Source organism: Pristiophorus japonicus, chromosome 10, assembly GCF_044704955.1.
Source record: "Pristiophorus japonicus isolate sPriJap1 chromosome 10, sPriJap1.hap1, whole genome shotgun sequence".
NCBI classification, from domain to species: Eukaryota; Metazoa; Chordata; class Chondrichthyes; family Pristiophoridae; genus Pristiophorus; species Pristiophorus japonicus.
Genome location: NC_091986.1, coordinates 182,690,691 through 182,712,689, shown reverse-complemented (window position 1 = coordinate 182,712,689; position 21,999 = coordinate 182,690,691). Strand labels below are relative to the sequence as shown.

Below are 21,999 nucleotides of genomic sequence, written 5' to 3'. Positions count from 1 at the left end.
GGATGAGTTCACAGGAGACCTAATATTTCAGGTCCTGAACTACATCCTGAGGGGTGGAAGATGCCTGTGCGTGGATTTTTTTTAACATATAGTGGCCGTTGCACACCAGCCACCACATGGGCTTGACAGAGCTAGGTCTTGGTCCAGTGGCAAGGGTTATCCAAGATGACTGGAGACCAGCTCTGCTGCACGGACAAACAGCAATGTGATAATGACCAGATAATCTGTTTTAGTGATTGTTATGTATTGTCCAAGTACATTAAATGTATAAGTACAATGGTGCGCCACAGAGGGCGCTGTGGTGGGAGACCTGAAAGTACCTGCAAGACAGAGTTTTAAAGGCTGCCCACCACACCTGAGCGGCACTCTGGAGTTACACAATAAAGGACCAAGGTCACAGCAGTTAGTACAACACCAGACCGTGTGGAGTCAGTGATTTGAGTGCTACATACATCACAGTGATGTTGATTGAGGGATAAATATTGACCAGGACACTGGGGATAACTCCCCTGCTCTTTTTCGAAGTATTGCCATGGGATCTTTTACGTCCACCTGAGAGGGCAGACGGGGCTTCGGTTTAACGTCTCACCCAACAGTGCCAGCTGGAACAGGAGTGCTTCTACATTTAAAGAACGTGGACTGCTGCCGTCCACCACTCCCCTGATCGCCGCTGCTACATCCTACACCGATTGCCACTGCTACCTTTCCCTCCCCACCCATCCCCGATCACTGCCGCTACCTTCCCCCAGACCAGTGCTTCCTTCCCATCCCGGTCACCACCCCACCCCCCATCACTTGCCTGAGGGCTGCTGTTGGTGTTGTAGCGACCCCCTCTTCAATCCCACTTCCGATGGTAATGAGGCCTGAGGCCCAATACTGGGTGCATCATCATCATACACCTCAGGCCTCACAATTCAGGTGTGGGGATTGCTCCCCAAAATTGGCCTGCCTGAATGTCTAGGCCCTCGTCTGTTCTGGGGCCATAAGTGAGAGTGGTTTTAACCCTGTATATACCGTGACGTAAAGAAAGAAGCCAAACATAAAACATTATAGACAAAAAAAGCTTCATTGTTGTCACACTCTCTTTGAAAGCAGACCTTTAACAGCATATTCTGTGATGGGCAGCGACAGTCACCAGCATGTTGAAAAGCTCCACAGGTTGGCACGGCAGCCTATTAGCTTAATGTAGGATTCGGAGTGGGACATTAACCGTGGCAGATGGGAGAATTCCCTCTCTCCCTGATCCCAGCTCTGTACTGCTGGTGAAGTGTACCGAAAGCAGCCAGCAGCAGTCCCGCAGATTGCCTCTTTGACATGAACTGTATCGCAGCAGCTGCAGATATGATGTCTGAAGCCACAGGGAAGCTGCACACATACCATTTGCTAATGGTCCCAGCAGCACCACGAGGTACTTTACAATCAGACCCATGACTGTAATTAGTTTGGGTAAACTGGACATTCATCAGCTGTTCAACATAAAGTACAGAAGAGGCTGGGAGAAAGCATTTAACAGCCCCTGGCACACTGGTCGAGGTTGCTTTAGGCTCGGCTTCAGGCGCAGAACGCTCAGCGGGCACAGACCGTGCTCCAGAAGCTTGAGGCCCAGATTGGGCCCGAGATTGGGCCGCCGGCCACATAAGAACATAAGGAACAGGAGTAGGAGTAGACCATTTTTCCCCTTGAGCCTGCTCCGCCATTCAATAGGATCATGGCTGATCAGATACTGGCCTCAACTCCACTTCCCTGCCCACCCCCCCATAACCCTTGACTCCCTTATCTTTCAAAAATCTGTATATCTCCACCTTAAGTATATTCAAAGACCCAGCCTCCACAGGTCCCTGGGGTAGAGAATTCCATAGATTCACAACCCTCTGAGAGAAGAAATTCCTCCTCATGTCCGTTTTAAATGGGCGACCCCTTATTCTGAAACTATGCCCCCTAGCTCTAGATTCCCCCACGAGGGGAAACATCCTCTCTGCATCTACTCTGTCAAGCCCCCTCAGAAAAGCATACGCAGACTCTCCACGGTGATAGATGTCGTGCATGAGTTTAATATGATGCACTCGATCCATTTCGAGTATGCATCGACAACAATCAGGAACATTTTTCCCATGAACAGGCCCGCATAGTCTACATGAATACGTGACCAGGGCCACGGGCTGAGTGGGGCCTCCCTGGGGGCATTGCCCAGCTGGGTACACGTCGTGCACCTGCAAATCCAGTGTTCCAGGTCTGAGTCAATCCCCAGCCACCATACAGGTGACCGGGCAATGGCCTTCATTAACACGATGCCAGGGTGCTCGCTGTGGAGTTCCCTGATGAACGCTTCACTGCCTTTCTGGGGCATGACTACCCGGCTGCCCCATAGAAGGCAGTCGGCTTGGATGGAGAGCTCATCCATCCGTCGGTCTCTGTAACCGTCTGGCCTCCTCGGGGCATGCCCTGTGTGCGGGCGCCCAATCCCCAGTCAGGACACATTTCTTTATCATGGATAGGAGGGGGTCTCTGTTGGTCCAGAGTTTGATCTGGCGGGCTGTGATGGGGGAGCCTGCAATGTCAAAAGCTTCAACGGCCATGACCATCTCAGCGCTTTGCTCTGCTGCCCCCTCGGTGGTGACCAGTGGGGGCCTGCTGAGTGCATTAGCGCAATTTTCGGTGCCTGGCCGATGCCGTATGGTGTAGTCATATGCAGCCAGCGTGAGAGCCCATCGCTGTATGTGAGCTGACGCATTGGTATTGACAGCCTTGCTGTCGGACAACAGGGATGTTAACGGCTTGTGGTCCTTCTCTAGCTCGAACTGTCTACCGAAAACGTACTGGTGCATCTTTTTCACACCGTAAACACAAGCGAGTGTTTCCTTTTTGACCATGCCGTATCCATGCTCTGCCTGGGAGAGTGACCTGGAGGCATAAGCCACCGGTTGGAGTCGGCCGTCATCATTACCCTGCTGCAACACACACCCAACCCCATAGGTCGATGCATCGCACGTTAAAACCAGTTTTTTACAGGGGTCATACAAAGTCAACAGTTTGTTAGAACACAGCAGATTCCTCGCCTTATTGAAAGCCCATTCTTGACAGTCCCCCCAAAGCCATTCACAACCTTTACGCAGGAGCATATGTAACGGCTCCAACAATGTGCTTAAGTTCGGCAGAAAGTTCCCGAAATAGTTCAAAAGTCCCAGGAATGATCGCAACTCCGACGTGTTGCCGGGCCTGGGCGCCTGGCGGATCGCCTCCGTTTTTGATTCAGTGGGCCGGATCCTGTCTGCGGCAACCCTCCTGCCCAAAAACTCGAACTCTGGGGCCAAAAACACACACTTGGCCTTTTTCGGCCGCAAGCCTACCCGATCCAATCGGTGTAGCACCTCCTCCAGGTTGTGGAGGTGTTCCTCGGTGTCTCGACCCGTTATAAGGATGTCGTCTTGGAATACGATTGTTCCAGGAATGGATTTGAGCAAGCTTTCCATGTTCCGCTGAAAGATAGCTGCCGTCGAACGAATGCCAAACGGACACCTGTTGTAGATAAATAATCCCTTGTGCGTCGTGATGGTGGATTCTTCAGCCAGTTCCTGAGTCATGTAGGCCGAAGTGAGGTCCAGCTTCGTGAACAGCTTGCCACCTGCCAGCGTGGCAAAAAGGTCCTCCGCTCTCGGGAACGGGTATTGGGCTTGAGGCGACACTCGGTTGATGGTGGCTTTGTAGTCGTCACAAATCCTGACCGAGCCATCTGCTTCAAGGACAGGAACGATGGGACTTGCCCAGTCGCTGAATTCAACAGCCGAAATTATGCCCTTTCTGAGCAGCCTGTCCAATTCACTTTCAATTTTCTCACGCATCACATAAGGCATGGCTCTGGCTTTGTGGTGCACTGGTCTGGCATCCGGAGTGATGCGTATCACTACTTTAGTGCCCTTGAACGTTCCGACACCGGATTGAAACAGTGACCCAAATTTTTGTAGGACCTGTGAGCATGAACTTTGCTCCACAGATGAAATAGCATGCACATCCCCCCATTTCCAATTCATCTCGGCTAGCCAACTCCTCCCCAAGAGCACGGGGCCATTTCCCGGGACGATCCAGAGTGGCAGCCGGATCTGTGATCAATTATGTGTTACCACCAAGTTTGCACTGCCTAGCACTGGGATTATCTCTTTGGTGTACGTCCGTAGCTGCGTCTCAATGCGTTCCAGTTTGGGCCTGCTAGCTCTGTGTGGGCATAGTCTCTCAAATTGTTGGGCGCTCATAAGTGACTGGCTAGCTCCCATATCCAGCTCCATGCGCACCGGAATGCCATTCAATAAAACTTTCATCATCATGGGTGGCGTTTTAGTGTATGAGCTGTGGACGTCAGCCACGTGAACCCGCTGAACTTCAGCATCAATGGCTTTCCCCCAGGCATCATCCTGCATTGCAGACCCCTCGTCTGGTTCCTCTGTCTCGCAGATTAGCCTCGCCACAGCCTTTTTGCACATCCTGGCCAAGTGTCCACTGACGTTACAAATCCTACAGGTACATTGCTGGAACCTGCAGCTTTTCGCAGTATGTCTACCCCTGCATCTCCAGCATGAGCTGAGATTGTTAACAAAGGGACTGTTACCAGGCATTCCTCTCTGATTGCCCATTTGGTTGTTTCTAAGCACTCTGATGGTGGGTGTTAATGGTCCCATCGCGGGACGCATTGTTCCTCGTGATGGCGTGAATTGCCGATTCCCTTTCCATTGTCCCTGTTGCAGGCCCACCCTAGAGTCTGCTGCTGCCTGGGCGGTTTCGAAATGCCCTTGCCTGCCTGCGGGGTCCCTAGCTGCGTTCACAATGTTAACTCCCTAGTCCATCGCCACGTTGGGACCAGGGCTGCATGCGTAAATTAGCTTGGTCTCCTCTTCCCCTGCCATGAATGTCTGAGCTATCAACACCGCCCCTTCTAAAGTCAAGTCCTTGACCTCGATGAGCTTCCTGAAAATCCCGGCATGATTAATGCCCTCAATGAAAAAGTCCCTTAACATCTCCGCCCTGCAAGCGTCTGTGAACTTACAGAGACTGGCCAAGCACCGCAGGTCCGCAACGAAGTCCGAGATGTATTGTCCCTCCTGACACCAGTGTGTGTAGAACCGGTGCCAGGCCATGTGTATGCTGCTTGCCGGTTTGAGATGCTCACTGATCAGCTGGCTGAGCTCTTCAAAGGACTTGTCCGCTGGCTTTTGGGGTGCGAGCAGGTCTTTCATCAGCGCATACGTCTGTGGTCCGCAGCTGGTCAGTAGATGCGCCCTCCGCTTGTCAGCCACTGTCACTCCCAGCCAGTCCTTCGTGACTAAGCTCTGCTGGAGTCTCTCCACGAAGTCGTCCCAGTCCTCACCCACACAGTAACTTTCCCCTGTGGTACCGGTGGCCATCTCGTGGTTCGGTGATTCCTGTTTCTCGTCACCAAATGTGATGTCCCTGCACCGTACTACAAACTCGCACGAGGTATGTACTGCAGACACAGTCACTACGTGACCTTAACCTTTATTCCCAGGACCAAGGAATCCTGACCCTGGGTGGGACCTCCCCTTTTATACCTGGAAACCCAGGAGAGGAGTGTCTCCCATAAGTTCACCCCCTGTGGTCAGGGTGTGCATTTCTAGGGATAAGTACAGTGTACAGGAGTTGCATGAAGGTTACAATTACACAAAGATTACCATTGCATGATGGTTACATACATGACAGTATAGACCTAACCTGCTCAATCTTTCTTCATCTCAGGAATCAACCTCATGAACCTTCTCTGAACTGCCTCCAATTCAAGTATAACCTTCCTTAAATAAGGAGACCAAAACTCTACGCATTACTCTAGATGTGGTCTCACCAATACCCTGTAGGACTTCCCTACTTTTATACTCCATCCCCCTTGCAATAAAGGCCAATGTTGATAATTGTGCGGAGCCACACCACTTTTCATTCACGGGATGTGGACGTCGCTGGCAAGGCCAGCATTTATTGCCCATCCCTAATTGCCCTCGAGAAGGTGGGGGTGAGTCGCCTTCTTGAACCACTGCAGTCCGTGTGGTGAAGGTACTCCCACAATGCTGTTGGGGAGGGAGTTCCAGGATTTTGACCCAGCGATGATAGAAGATTGGCGATATATTTCCAAGTCAGGATGGTGTGTGACTTGAAGAGGAATCTGTAGATGATGGTGTTTCCATGTGCCTTGTCCTTCTAGGTGGTAGTTTGGGAGGTGCTGCCGAAGAAGCCTTGGCAAGTTGCTGCAGTGCATCTTGTAGATGGTGCACACTGCAGCCATGGTGCGCCGGTGGTGGAGGGGAGTGAATGTTTAAGGTGGTGGCTGGGGTGCCAATCTAGCGGGTTTCTTTGGGCTGGCTGCCTCTGGATGATCCTGAGATATCTCCTGGGAGGGTGGAGGGGCGGAGGCTAACATGGGCCGGCAGTGGCTCACCCAAGTGCTGTGAAACCAGGAGGAGCACCCCTGCTTCTTCTGTCTCCACACAAAGGGAAGTAAAAACTTACATTCTGCTCATGGCCTGGGCTGAATGTAGACCCAAGTAATCCTGACACCCGGAAAGCTGCCTTTATCAATATAGCAGCACCTGTAATGCAGACGCAGATTGAGCGCGGGATCTTGTGGCCCAAAATTGGTCCTTTGTGCTACTGTTTCCCACCCAGAAAAGGGCACAATTTCTCCTCCCCCGGTATTTCTTAACTGTGTGCCAACAACTTTAAACAGACCATGTTATCTGTCTTCTGATTACTGAAACACCCATTGAAATCTGTAGTAGCCTTTCTATAACAGTGTGAAAGATTGGAACAATGGCACTTCTGCTCAGTGCCTCTGCTAACCAGACTGAGGTCAGAGACTTGACGTGTGGCAAATCATAGATCGAGGCTTGCATCCTCCCAGTACTCCATCAGCCCACCGTACTGGCAGTCTCCTTGTGTAATTTACCCCTCATGTCCTGAATTGTAGCCAGTTATAGTTATATCCTTAGAATAAGTATATATTTATATCCTACAGAATGTTCTATTTTCCTTTTTCATTGTGACATTTTTACAAGTAAACAGCTATAACTAACTAGTGATATACTAACAAGTGGCAAACAAAGCATGCTAAATATAAACTGCAAATGCACAGTGGGTCACTCAACATTGATAAGGCTTAGGCAGATAACATTTCAGCTGGGATTCTTCGTCACTATGAAACTATGAAGGACCCACCCCAAATATGAACCTAGCTTTCTTTTTCAGATGCTGATTGACTTCCTGTGAAATTTCCAGCATTTTCTGTTCATTTTTATTTCAGATTTCCAACATTCTCTCTTTTTATCTTAAACAATATATAATGGATTACACTGGTACCTAGTAAAACAAAATGTCTGTACTTTTCTATTTCAAATGGGGCAACGATTGGCCTTTCGTTCTAGTTTCTTTGTCCCTCTTTGTTTGGACAGACAGCAGCCATACCCTCATTGTCTGATATCACCCAGGGCATCCATCCAGTTATTTGCTTCCCGTCTCTATCGAATAGCGGCAAGAAACAGTGTGGGGTAAATGAGAAAAATGAGAAACCTTTTCACCTTTGTAGTCTGGCTTTATGAATGAGAATGAGCAGGTTTAAGTCTACACAGAATGAATCGTTCTCACTTTGTTTATAGTGTGAGGTTTCTTCATAGCGAAGGATGGAGTGGCTTTAGTCTCTGTTGTGATATTAATTTTACTTTTAACTTTTTTTTGCCTTATTAGAAAGTGGTAGAACTTTCCAACATTTCTTATGCATTTATTTCTTTAAATGTGTACCGTCACCTGGAATAAAAACACTAAAATTATATTACTGTACTGAAAACATGAAAGGGTTTGTGGCCTACAAACGTAAGTATATTCCAGTTCCCTTTACTAATTAGCATGCACAAGGGAACTTTCCCCACAAGTGGAAGTTAAGAGCAGTGTTATCTCTGTGAGAATATATACAGTTTGCATCTGCCAGTAACCTGGTCATATGAACAAGCAAGGAATTGCCCTCCTATTCCTGGGTGCCACTCAGCAAAGAATCAAACCGGTTGATAAGGAGACAGATTAGTGGGCAGGGGGCAAGGCTAGTTAATATAGGAGCACGTTGGTCAACAACAAAGCAGCGGTTGGTTAATAAGGAGGCAGACTAACATAGAAACATAGAAAATAGATGCAGGAGTAGGCCATTCGGCCCTTTGAGCCTGCACCACCATTCAATATGATCATGGCTGATCATGCAACTTCACTACCCCATTCCTGCTTTCTCTCCATACCCCTTGATCCCTTTAGCCGTAAGGGCCACATCTAACTCCCTTTTGAATATATCTAACGAACTGGCCTCAACAACTTGCTGTGGTAGAGAATTCCACAGGTTCACAATTCTCTGAGTGAAGAAGTTTCTCCTCATCTCGGTCCTAAATGGCTTACCCCTTATCCTTAGACTGTGACCCCTGGTTCTGGACTTCCCCAACATCGGGAACATTCTTCCTGCATCTAACCTGTCCAGTCCCGTCAGAATTTTATATGTTTCTATGAGATCCCCTCTCATTCTTCTAAATTTCACTGAATATAAGCCTAGTCGATCCAGTCTTTCTTCATATGTTAGTCCTGCCATCCCGGGAATCAGTCTGGTGAAACTAGTTGAGAAGTGAGCTGAGTAGTTGATAAGGGAGTAGGTTATTTGAAAAGGGAGAGGCTAGTTGACAGGAGGTGGAGTGCAGCCCAGTTGATAAGAGAGCTTGTAGTTGCTGCTGGTAATAGAAATAAGGCCTGTTGAGAAAGAATTTGAACTCCACAATCATTGAAAAGCTCAGCTCTCTGAACTCTCCAGCCATGATTATGACCTGGAATCTTGCCTGTCATCAGAAGGAGTATCCAGCTGTGCGTGGCACAAGATATTTTCTTTAAAAAGAAGAAAATGGCTCCTGCAGTGTGTGAATTCTGGCTGGTGGACATTCACTTCTAAAGGCCATTCATTAAACCCAGGAGGTAGTAACATTGCTACAGATGTATATCCTATTTTTAATGCAGATCGTTAACTCCAAAAGGACTCCTGCCTGCTCCATCTACTGTATCTACCTACTGCGAATTTAAAGAGAAATGAAGTTGCCCAGAAGCATTTTGGCAAGTTCCAGCACTTGGGTATTGTACTGTGGTTCGCTGTCATTTATCCACATTGTAGCCTCATTAATCATTAGAAGAGCAAGACCCTATGACTCACTCACTGTGATTTGGATGTGCCAAAGACATTTCAACCCATTGCTGTGCCAAGAAAACGTTCGCTGAAGTATTTCATTTGGTTCTGAAGTATAGATAATTTGCACTTTAATTGCCATTATTTTTTAAGAGCGGTGTTTTCGAGTCACACATTTGTTTTTGATCGTGCACCAACGACAGATAATTTCCAGGATCGCCAGTTGTTGGGAATAACTCTCTTTTGATTTGTGGATGCGGGACTGAACAGAGGAAGGTTTCCCGAGGGCTTATATGGACTATATGGCTAAGCTCACTGCTGTTGGGCTGTGAAGCGAGAGAGAGAGAGAAAAAGTCACATTTATTCATGTATTATAAGAGTTAAGGGCAGGATTTTCGGTCCATTGTCACCGCTGTTTTTGCTCCGGAGGGCGACGAAAAGCATTTCCAGGCGGGCGGCCCACCGGAACATTCGGTGCCGGGTTTGCGGGGAGGGTGGAGCAGTACTGTCCGGGAGAGGCGAGCCAGTGTGCAACGCCTCTGGTTGCAACACCGTCTCGGTATTTGTTTTGCGCCTGATCCGCAGCGTCCCCTAGTGGGACCGCCTGTGAAAGCTGGTGGTCTGAACTGTACCGACCGGCCAGGTGAGGGAAGGAATGTCGACCTGAGTAAGTGATTGTTTTTAATGTTTTTATTTTTGCAATTTATATTGATATGGCATCAGTAATATATTGGGAATGTTTTTGGTGGGGATTTTTTCAGATTTTTTTTTTTCCACGGAAGCCTTACTTAGGGCGCTCCCAGGCCGGCTGTTTAGCTCGGGATTTTCAGTTGCTCTGCTCCACACTCAGGGCCCAGCTGGTGAATTTTGCGGCTGGAGACGCAAACCATTTCCCGGCACAAAATTTATCGTCCCGCCCAGGACAAAGCCGCAACAGAGGTGTGACCGAATTTCCGCCCCAGAGAGTTTTGAGGAACAGGAATGGGCTGTTAAGGCCAACAAGCCTGTCCTTTTTTATCTTCCAGTATCTCACATTTTTTAAAGAACCTAAATATAGAACTGTGTTATAATAGATCATATTTAGCTGATAGCTGTCAGGCCAGTGCAGAACTGAGCACTGAAACTTTCTCTGCCCTCCTAGCTTTCCCTTCGAAATGATAAAGAAGTTATTAGAAATACTGTCACCTGGAGCAGAAATTGGAAGCACATGTATTCTGGGGAATACACATCATTAGATTAATGTGTCTGCACTTCAAGGTTACAGAGAGGAACCTTAGCTTGTTGTCCATTTATCTGAGCTGAGTACACTGAACGTTACGGTGAGATAGCAAGCTTTGATATTTTGAAATTAATTTGTGTTCAATCACCGATGTGATAGCCTACACTTTATAACAAATAACAATCTCAAATAGAGTTGAAGTACTCGTGAATAAAAGTTACACTTCAGTAGCACTGGAGTAGTACAATAATAAGATAATTGGCAAAAGAGTCAGGGCGGATAATGAAGAGACTTTTTTCTTAATACGTTTTTATGATCTGGAATGCACTGCCTGAAAGCATGGTCATCATAGGCAGTCCCTCGGGATCGAGGAGGACTTGGTTCCACTCCCAAAGTGAGTTCTTTGATGGCCAAACGAGAGCCACAGACCCTGTTACAGGTGGGACAGACATTCGTCGGGGGAAGGGGTGGGTGGAGCTGGTTTGCTAAGCGTTCCTTCCGCTGCCTGCGCCTGGCCTCTTCATGCTCCTTGCGTCGAGCCTCAAAGAGCTCAACGCCATCCCGGATGGACTTTCTCCACCTCGGACGGTCTGCGGCCAGGGTCTCCCAGGTGTCAGTGGTGATGTCGCACTTTACCAGGGAGGCTTTGAAGGTGTCCTTATAACATTTCCGCTGTCCTCCTTTGGCTCGTTTACCATGAAGGAGCTCCGCATAAAGCATTTGCTTCGGGAGTCTCGTATCTGGCATGCGAACTATGTGGCCTGCCCAGCGAAGCTGATCAAGTGTGGTCAGTGCTTCAATACTGGGGATGTTAGCCTGGTCGAGGGCACTAATGTTGGTGCGCCTGTCCTCCCAGGGGATTTGCAGGATCTTGAGGAGACATCGTTGGTGATATATATCCAGCGATGATATAAAGGGTGGTGGAAGCAGATTCAATAGCAACTTTCAATAGTGAATTGAATATATGCTTGGAAAGGAACCATTTGCAGGGCTATGGGGAAAGAGCAGAACAGTGGGACTAATTGGATAGCTGTTTCGAAGAGTCGGTACAGGCACGATGGGCCGAATATTCCTCTGTGCTGTATGATTCTATGTAATGAAGTTCTGCTACGCCATGCCACACAACTTGCATTGCTGCAGTGCTCCGCGTGTGCAGGAAGTGATTTACATTAAGGGGGAAATGCAGTGGATGCCACGCATGAAGAGAAACAGGTACAACAGAGAAGGTTAGTTTGGGAGGAGCTGGAAACAGAGTTGAATAGCAGGGTTTTGAGGAGGGGGTTTTGACAGCTGAGAAGGAAACGGTAAAGGGGGGAGAACTGGACAGCAAGAGGAGCCGCTGGAGGTGAGGCAATGACTCCAAATGCAACAGGTATGATTGGAACGAGGAACACCATGGAGGTGGATTGCAGAGAGGAGATGTTGGCGGATGAAGGTACGAAGCCTGAAGATGATGAGGAGGATCAGAGAGCCATGATTACAATTGCACAGAACGTTATTTGTGACTCAGAACATTTCAACTTTAGTATTGTTGTAGGGGCAGAAGCCAGATTGGAGGAATTTGAACAACACATAGTGGGAGACATAGGAGCATTGTTCTCAGGCAACTGCCTGTTCCAAGACTTTGGAAAGCAACAAAAAGATGAAGAAAGGGTATCAGTTGGAGAAAGGAGAAAGGTGGGTTTCTTGAGGCAGTTAAGTTATTAATGTGTTCAGAAGAAGAGGAAATGTTGACGATTTTGTCAAGCGTGTAGCTTAGAAGCTGAAGTTGGATGGTCAGGAACCGGGGTATGCGGTGATAGAACATAGCTCCACAACTGCAGTATCTCCGTACTTTTGAGCTGTATTCTTGCCATTGTAAAGGGATACTGAATGAATCCCAGAGACTCCCCCTGCACAGAAAATCAAAGGGTAGTCACTCAGGCTGCACTTGAACACGTGCTGATTGCCAGTTACGGAGTAGCATTGGCTGAGTCCTGGAACAGCTTGCTTGCCGTATTGTCCAAGAATAAAGTCTGAACAGGGGACAGCAGTAAACACCTTACCGATCAGCAGGAGTGACTATACAAGGACATAAAAACCAGGGTTTTCTGGTGGCCATTATTTTAGCACAGTGTTAAAAATAACATAAAATGTAAGCTCCAGTATAGATTGCCTCAGACAGTGTATGTTGGAGTTTACAGTTGCTGTTATTTTTAACGCTGGGTTACCGCAGTGCTAAAAATAACATCAATTAACTCATGGTTAAGGAAAACCGAAGAAAACATGCTGGGGAGCAGGAACAGCCATGTTCAGTGCTAGCACCTAACTGACAGTTCTTCAAACACCAAGGGGGAATTAAACTCTTCTGCTATCGTCCTGTCACCAATTACTTCCAAATCATGTTACCAATATAATGGGTATATGCACCTCTGATCCGTCACCAACAAGTTACTGTCAAATGATTTATTATTCTGCAAAAATAACGTCTCATGAATGGCAGTTGTGTGTGTGGTAAATTTATAATTAGCGATTCACCTCCACTTCTAGGTCTACCCTTGTAATTGGGTGTTTTTGCAGTAATTATATTTTTGCAGGCTGAGCATTTCAGCAAAAAATATTATTACTGCAAAGATGCTAGTATGGGAAAGTGCTCGAATTGCTGGGAGTGAAACATTTACATTAGTTCAGACAACCTAATAGTGTTACTCACCGTGACGCCTGCTGATAAGGGCCGGAGAGGAGGATGTTTCCCACAGCACTCGGAATTGATTTAGTCGGTTCTTACCGATTAAAGTAGCGTGCCCAATGTGGCCTGCGTATCATAGATACAGGAACTGACTACAGTCTTACAATAAATCCCCCCTTGGAATTCCCAGCACACGTCAGCACAGGTAGTACAATCATTTCAAACTGATCAATGGGTGTTCCCTTGGTTTTTTTGGGTCAATTTTATACTGATCAAGGTGAGAAATTTCAGCAGTAAGCAGTGCCAGCTTTAAATCAGGGTGCATTTAGATTGCTCTGACTGGGATTTTTGCCTGATACTTCAATTCTGCTGCCCAGGAGAGAGCACTGCACACGTGTGCCTAAACTTCTCCGCCTGGAGTTAAATATTAAGGGGCCAAAGATTGTGGCCATTCTGGTGGTCTGCCACTGTAACTTTGGCAGGTGTGCACCGAAATGGTTGGAGGCTTGGGCTGAGAAATTCCTCGGAGCTGTTCCCATTCCACTGTTAGAGCGGGAGCAGTACCAAGGAATTTCCCGACCTAGTCTGGAACCCAGAGATGCTGGAAATCCTGCTCGGTCTAGTAAAGAGCAGACCTTCCACCTACCCCTTGTAAGTGGGGGACCCTTTGAACGTTGAAGTTTCCGTGCTCTGGCCTACTCCGAGACTTGGCATATGGTTGGCTATGGTGTGTTTGGCATAAGTGGAGCCCATCTTAGGGTCCAGGCCAGAATTGCAGCCTGCACCCTCAAAGATAAAAGTAGTCCTCATTCTATGAAGATTTGAATTAACTGAAGATAGGTTTAAAAAGGAACCATGTGGCCCAAAAAAACCTCAGGCACAGTTTACATCTGGCTTTGCAATGGCGATGTCAAACCAAAGCAACACACCTCCTCCAGGAAAACTGTTCTATCAATCCTCTGAGAGTAACTTTGTGCTGAGGCCTAAGGATATTAGATTGAGAGCACTTAACTTTAATTTGCATAGCTGTTTAGAGCCAACAGGGTTTTGTTCTATTAGACTGGGTTGGATTCAAATCCTGTTCTCAGACATCTCCTTTGAGGTCATTGTTTCTAACAAACCTACTTGGTGACAATCTCACTAATTGTCAATGTTCAGCTCTTTTAAGAATAATTTTGTTTTGATTCCCCTGTCATTTAATGTTGATAGTCCGAAGTCAGGCAGGAACAAATGCAAATGGAGTGGCGTGCATCATGTGGAGTGGCGTGCATCATGTAACGGGTACTAGAATATGATGAGCTTATTTGTGCTTTTGGCTTTTTAGTATGCTATTGATATTATAATGCGCATTTATCCCACAGTTTAAATGTTTAACAAATAGATCTATCCTTTTTATTCTCCAGGTCTGCTGATTGGCTCGGGTTGCGCCCTGTACCCCCTGGGCTGGAATAGTGAAGAGGTGCAACAGACTTGCAACAATCTCTCCGACCAGTTCGAGCTCGGTAAGGGGAATCTCCACTCAGGGTCTCTCTATAACTATAAACCATTTTAAAATCCTATTGCAGCTTGGGGTCAACATATACAAGCCATTGTTTTCCCTGAAATCTTAGCTGCTTTCTGGGAGGATTCACAAGGTGAGTTTTTGACTGTAGACCTCCCGGTGCAGAAAATGCAGATTGGAAATGTGAAAGGGATTCCCTCCCGATATGATTTTCTGTCCACTTACAAATTGTGATGGCTACGCACCCCAATTCCTTGACAGGCAGAGCTATGTTAGGAGTGCTGTAGATAGAGACTGACCCAGGGGTGAGATGGTGGTGGCCCGTTACAGATCTGCACTAGCTGAGACCGGGGTTTGGCTCACCTGCCTGATCTCTCACCCAGGAATGCTGTGTGGCACAGGGCAGTCTAAAGAGCGAACAGGCAATAAATCTGGACTTTAAATTTAGAGGGTCCAAGATATGTTTAACTCTTCAGCTAATCTACTTTGAATAGAGCACAGTAAAACCTCTCCAAATGGAGGATTTGATTGATGGGATGTCTAGATCTCTTAAACTTACCATTTTTGTGGATGGTCATGATAGTGAGCAGGTGCGGTAACAAAACACTTACAAAATATTCCTGGTTGGGTCGTGCTTCCTGACTATGATTTGTTTATTCTGAGGATTGCACTAAATAGTTGGACTGAGTTGATAGTCTAGAATGTGTGCCTTATTGGGAAGAATGAACTTGCATTTATATAACATCTTTAACAACCTCAGGATATCCCAAAGAACAATGAATTAACTTTAAAATGTAGTCACTATTATTATGTAGGCAAACATGGCAGCCATTTTCTCTACAGCAGGTTCCACAAACAGCAATGAGATGAATGGCTTCTCTTCACCCCCAGACCATCACCCCAGGGGTCCCCCAAGGATTCATTCTTGGTCTCCTTCTCATCCTTATCGACATGCTGCCCATTGGCTATATCTGCAGACATTGGATCAGCTTCAGCATTTAACTGACAATACCCAGCCCTACCTCCACCATCTCTCACACACCTTCATTGCCTCTGTGCTGTCAGACTGTTTTATCAGATTTTCATTCTTGGTTGAGGCACAATTTCTTGAATCTAAAGACTGAGAAGACCGAAGTTGTACCCTTGCTACTGACGCCACTCCCACCCGACCACTGCCTCAGGCTGCACCAACCTGTTTGCAGCATAGTCACCCCTGAACTGCACTTCAAACCCCATATCCTCTCCATCACAAAGAGTGCCAACTTTCACCTCCTTAAACATCACCTGATTCTGTCTCGTCCTCAGCCCACCTCCCACTGAAACCCTCATTGATGCCTGACTGGACAAATCTAACGCTCTCCTGGCTGGTCTCCCATCCTCCACTCTCTGTAAACTTTAGTTCATCCAAAGTTCCTCCCTATCTCTGTAGTCTCCCCCAACCCTACAAACACGCTCAACTCTTTGTTCCTCTGACTTCAGCACCTTGTGCATGCCCTCCACCTCATCCTACCATTGGCCGCCTGCCGTGCATCAATTGACTAGGCCCCACGCTCGAGAATTGCTTCCCTAAACCCTTCTAGCTTGGTATCCACCTCCAGCTCCCCCTTTTAAAACCCTCCTTAAATCCCACCATTTTGACCAAGGCCTCTTCGTAAAATTTCCTTTGGCTCATGATCTATTTATTTCCGTACCCCCTCCTTGATGCATCTGTGATGATTTTCTAAATTAAAGGCTCTATGTAAATGCAAATCGTTACTGTTGTTGAATGATCAGTTAATCTATTTTGGTGGCATTGTTCGAGGGATTCATTTTGGCAGGGTATGGGAACAGCAAAAAATGCATCCAACTGAATAGGCAGGCAGTGCCTTCCTGTAAGATCGGAGCCAAAAACAGCACCTCCAAAAATATAGCACTTGCTTAATAGCGCACTGAAGTGTTGGGCTAGATTGTGTGCTCCTGGGGTAGAACTAGATCCCACAATCTTCTGGTTCAGAGGTGAGGTTTACAACTGAGTCAAGCTGACACTGGAAGTTATTAGAAGCTCATCTTGTTAGTTCTTTGTTCTGGAATGTTAACCTTAACCACACCACAGGTGAGTTCATTACTATTCAGCTTGCGGGACTGCCAATGCATTGTCTTGCCCAGCCACAACCTTTTCAGGTTTGCCTCACGTTAATCTAAGGTTGCTTAATACCATCATATCAATGCCTCCGTCTGCTATTTTAGCAAAGGCATTAGCCAATTTAAAATAAAAGAGATTAAAATGAACAGTGAGGAACTTGATATGAGTGTGCTAAGCATTGGCACAATAACGGTGCTCAGTAATTTCTAGGTTCAAGTTTCCCTGCCTATGAGGAAGTGCTTGGCCTCTGCCTCACTCTGCACTGAGCCAGGACTCTGTGTCTGCAACTGGAAACTTACCATGTGACAAACACCATGGCACTCTCTGTTCTGTGGGCAGATGTTGCGCCAACTGAAGTAGAAGGGTGCCTCTTATAGAAGCTCGTATATCGTTGACTAGAAAGCTGAATGTGACGCAAAGCTTGACAATATTGGAATTGACACCGCTTTTTATTTATTTGTAGGTACGTGTCAGCTAGGATGGGCCTATTACTGCACTGGAGGAGGTGCTGCGGCTGCAATGCTTCTCTGCACTTGGCTGGCTTGTTTTGCTGGCAAAAAACAGAAACAGTATCCATACTGAAACCCCAAATAAGGACAAAGAAACAGCTCTGAACAAGAGAGCCACGGAGCAGTGAAATTACAGGCAAAACATTTCTGGAACCTTTCCAATGTTTCTTTACTGAACTTGCTCCAAATCGCATTCAAATTCTGAAATAAGAAGATTCTGAACTGAACAAAACACTTGTGGTCTGAGTTTATGATTTTTTTTCTTTTAAGTGTTTGTTTCTAGGATGTATAGTAACAAGGCCTTTCAAATCACTAAAGAGGAAGGAAAGTCTTGGGAAAGTTCATTTTATTCGAAGCGTTCCCTGCTCAAACTCCCCCATGTCATAGAATAGGCCCACCATAGATCTTGTCGATGCTTCAGTACAAATGGAAACCCTTGGAGAAGATGTTCCTGCTGGTTCGGCCACTGGTGACATCATTGATGAGGAGCTTCCTGGAACGGCTCCGTGGCAAAGGGTGGGGGAGGACAGGAAGGAGAATTAATGGCAAAGCAGCCCGTTTTGTTGCTTTCCTGGGGTCGGTGACTCTGGGCACCTCTCGAGCTGGTGTGAAGTCATGCCTTCGGCTGTTCTCTTTAGAGCTCCTCTGGAAGTCACAGGGAACAATCTCCCCCAATGGGGAGTCGATCTCCATGCCAGCAATAATATTCACAATTTTTAAAAAAACAGTACGTTATTTTCTTCTGTAAAAGATGGAGCGCTATGAATGAAAAGTACTCCCCTTGGACCTTTCTTCGCCTTTAAGTAAAGTTTATCAAAGGACCAATTTACTAGTTAAAGCTTTTTTTTTACATATATGTACATAATTATATATATAAATATATATATATATAATTATATATACACACACGCACACACATTTCCATTTTGGAAAAAAACTGTGATGTGTTTATAATTTGGTGACAATGTTAAAGGCTAGTAAATGTACTTAATAGCAGTATTTTATATTGTGTACCATGTTATCACATCAGGGTAGATTGTATTCAACGCGTGTACACTTCAGTATATCTGTTCGTTTGGTACAACTTTGTGTCATTGTTGTTGCTGTTACAGTATACAGGTAACAGTCACTTTCTATGCAGATATTTAACAAATCCTGTAAACAGCAAAAAGACAAAAGATTTGGGCCTGGATTCTCCTCTTCCTACCGGAGGAAGGCAAGGGCAGGACATCTGCCCCATGCTCCAATCATGCCATGAATCCAAAGCCAATTTCTTGGGGAATGCAGGGTTGGCTCCTGGTGTCACCCCTATCAGCAAGTGGGAGCCCCCCCGCCGCCCCCCAGCCGCTGGAACCAAGGATATTTCCAGTGGTTCTGCAATGGGACTGCCACTGCAGCACCAGCAGAAGTGAAGGCAGGGTTCAAGGAGCCACAAAGATCTGAGGTACATTTTACTGTCAGGCCTCAGACTGAGCCAAGTCCTGACAAACATAGGGGTATGTGGCCTAATTGGATGGAGAGAGGGGCACCCAGTAAGGGACCCTTTGCCCCCAAAAAAGGGTGATCGGGGGTGCGGCCTTGACGACTCACGGATTACGACCACCCATCTCTGGGCGGTTCCCAGGACGACTGAAGTTGCAGCTGTAGTCAGGGCCCATGCTTCCTGGCATAATCTACACGTGGAGGAAATTCCACCAGTATCCCACCTGATTCGGGGTGGAGAAATATCCAGGCCTTGTCGTCTACTTATAACTTCAACGACCAAAAATTAGCGCACTCCTGACCAGTCAGAAGTCGTGAGTACAATCAATAGTTGACTATGTGGGCATATAATAGAGATTGCCTATCTGGATAGCAGAATGCACCTGAGCTTTATGCCTTACATTCCTCATGACAAAACACCACGCTTTCAGCATCAATCCCACCCTGAGGCCCCCTCCCCACCCTTCTCCTCTGTTCCCTGGGACCTCAGCTCCATCTCGAACTTCAGTGTGGGATCAGATATATAGCAGTTGTAGTGGAGATTGCAGAGTCATCCTCAGATTATGTAGCAGTTGTAGTGCACAGATATAACATCAGTCTTGAATTTGCAAAACAGCTGATAGAAGCCCTGATAGAATGCCCCATTCCAATTTGCTGCTGAGGCCACCTGTTTCAGTTTGGCATTCTGGCGGTTCTGAAAGGTCGGGTCTCAGCACTGCTCCGTCATTGGTAAATCAACCGTAAATTCAGTAAATAAAATAAAGCAAACCGGGTTTTCCAGGCCACCAAATCTGTCAAATTTAAATAGACCAAACCAATGGCATAAAATAAACCACAAATGGAAGCAGATTTATTTACATTTACAGTTACTGATGAAATGCAGTGGTGCTATGTTGACCAGTCAGGAACCACCTGGCTCCAGGTGGGAAGGTCAGGAATCGGGGCCCCCTTTGCCAGGACAGTTCAAATCAGGGTTGGACTAAAAACATAAACTGGCAGCCTGCAGGCCCACTTAAAAATGTCGTGCCCCAAACCAAGTTTGGATTTTGGATCCAAAGACGAGAGACCATTGGCTGGCATCTGTGCCTTTGAGAAATGATGAAACATATTTGTGCCACAACCCTGACACACTTGCGTTCCTGTTAAATTGAAAATCTGCATGTGACTGGAGACCCCAAAGTATTTCATTCCAAATCAGACTTTTGCACACCAGCCAAAAACAAAATGCAAACCGAGATCACATGTAGATTGCAGTTAGAGCCACTGTAATTAATGTAGGTCAAACTGAACAGTCCAAGGGCTTAGTAAATTCCGTGTAGTTGAATAGCAAAATAGTGGAATTAGAATTCGAAATGTGTGCTGACTGAGGGTGATCTCAGGCAGACGTTTTCTTGATCATGCTTAAAAATAAGTCTCCGAAGCACGATGTTGAATGATTATAAAATACATATGGTCTAAAACCATGCAGTGTCGAGGTTGTTCTAAAATCTTGGATACACTCCCAACCCTAGTAACAGCCTGGAACAAGAGGCAACTGATTAAACATTTCTAGTAATACTTAATATAGATGCTTAATCTGTCAATGCTTAAAATGGTGGCCCTTCCCCAAAATAGATAGATGATTTACAATATTTTAATATCATTAGTTGAAGGTACTTAGCTTTATTTACATTGTGTTATCTCTCAGATATCTCCCACGCCTCAATTTGTGATGCAGGTGAAAATGGTGATATTACATTTTATTCCCAATTAGTTTACCAAGTAATTATATAGTGATTTGTTTAAAAAAAGAATCTAATGGCCCTTCAAACAAGTTGAAGTGTAGAGTGCGGAGCTGAACGCAATGTATCATAGAATCTAGGTCATCAGCAGCAACTTGCTTTGCATGTAGTATGGGTCCCAGAAGACTGCAAAATTAGAGATTGAACATTTATAGAAGAGGGAAGTTCATTTGTGCAACATTTTTACTTAATGAAGACGGGGAATTAGGTGCAATGAAACCCCCTTTAACAAGCATTTCAGATGCTTTAATGTGTCAATTGAAGCATCTCCTCATGAGAATATTAAACTAAGTGAGGGTGAAATTTAACTTCCATTGAATTCAATAGAGAGAAAAATCGGTGTATAACACACGGTTGATCCGATACGGCCCATTTTGCGCCCCCGTTTAATTGCACCCTCACTGCGTTCTGTAATCCCATCTGCAGACTGTTGTCAGGATTCTAACCTTTACAACAGTGATCTGTCCTGAGATTGGCAGGATGGAATGGTATGTTAAAGCTCTGCTGAACTGTGCCATGAAGTTATGGGATAGGAATTCTCACCTGAAACATGCCCACTCATGCATTGTCAATCTCAGCCGTGCCACATCGAGAGCGAAGGCAAAGTGATTCACTTGGGGAATGGGTGGGCGGTGTTTATCAGAGAAACAGTCATGATTGATCCACTTCTAATCAGCTCCTAATGCCTGAAGAACTGTATGGACAGATGACTGGGAGCAGGTTGCCTACCTCTTGGCTACAGTTACCATATGGCTTGGTGTGAGCCGAAAAGGTGAATACAAATTAACTCAAAACAAGACGGGTGTGAACCTCACATACCAAAAAGAGTCAGCATGGTCTTGCCCTCTACTGCCCTCTACTGGTTAGTTTAGGATTGTTCTGCAGGCTGATCTTTTGTAGCCCTACACATACAGGATAGTGCACATATAAAGAAAAAATTCTAATATGTACAGGTTTTTACATTAAAAGTGTTGCCACAATAGGGTTACGGACATGCAGACTGTAACCCACTATGCGTAAAATGAAGATTTTTGCTGAGTGGGGCTGCCTCTGAGGTACCACAGACATTTTTCCTACTGTCTTCACACTTTGGAAACTTTCCAAACTACCCTTTCAAGGAACTTGCAAGCTGAGTGCAATTCAGAATCTAAAGTTATGTTTTCACTGTCTCCACTTGTTGCTGTCAGTGCTGTGATTCCCAACCTGTACCTCTTTCCAATACATTTTTTGCATATTTTTAATACTCTGATATATGTCACTGCAACTATTTTATTGAACGACTGATTTGCGGCAAGCGTCATGTACATTTGCTCAGACCATTAAAGTATCTACAGTTGCTTTAACTTATAAGTGTAAAAGTTTCATTCATTACAGAACTGCTATTTTCATACAATAATTTAAGTGTGTTGCAATTAATCATTATAGTTTTCGCCACATAAAAGTATTTTAACTTCTAAGTACATGAAACGTTCCTGCCGCCGACCTGTACGATTTATCCGAACACAAATCAATCAAAGCATTTAC

At 46.0% G+C, this 21,999-nt stretch overlaps 1 protein-coding gene across 1 annotated transcript in view; it reads left to right on the top strand.

Moving 5' to 3' along the window:
* Positions 1 to 21,799, top strand: part of LOC139275223 (LHFPL tetraspan subfamily member 6 protein-like) — a 202,429-nt gene extending 180,630 nt beyond the window's left edge. Inside the window, exons 3-4 of the mRNA XM_070892384.1 lie at positions 14,484 to 14,582; positions 17,167 to 21,799. Coding sequence (XP_070748485.1) covers positions 14,484 to 14,582; positions 17,167 to 17,285 — 218 coding nt within the window. The 3' untranslated portion in view covers positions 17,286 to 21,799. The remainder of the gene's footprint in view (positions 1 to 14,483; positions 14,583 to 17,166) is intronic.
* The last annotated feature ends 200 nt before the right edge of the window (positions 21,800 to 21,999 follow it).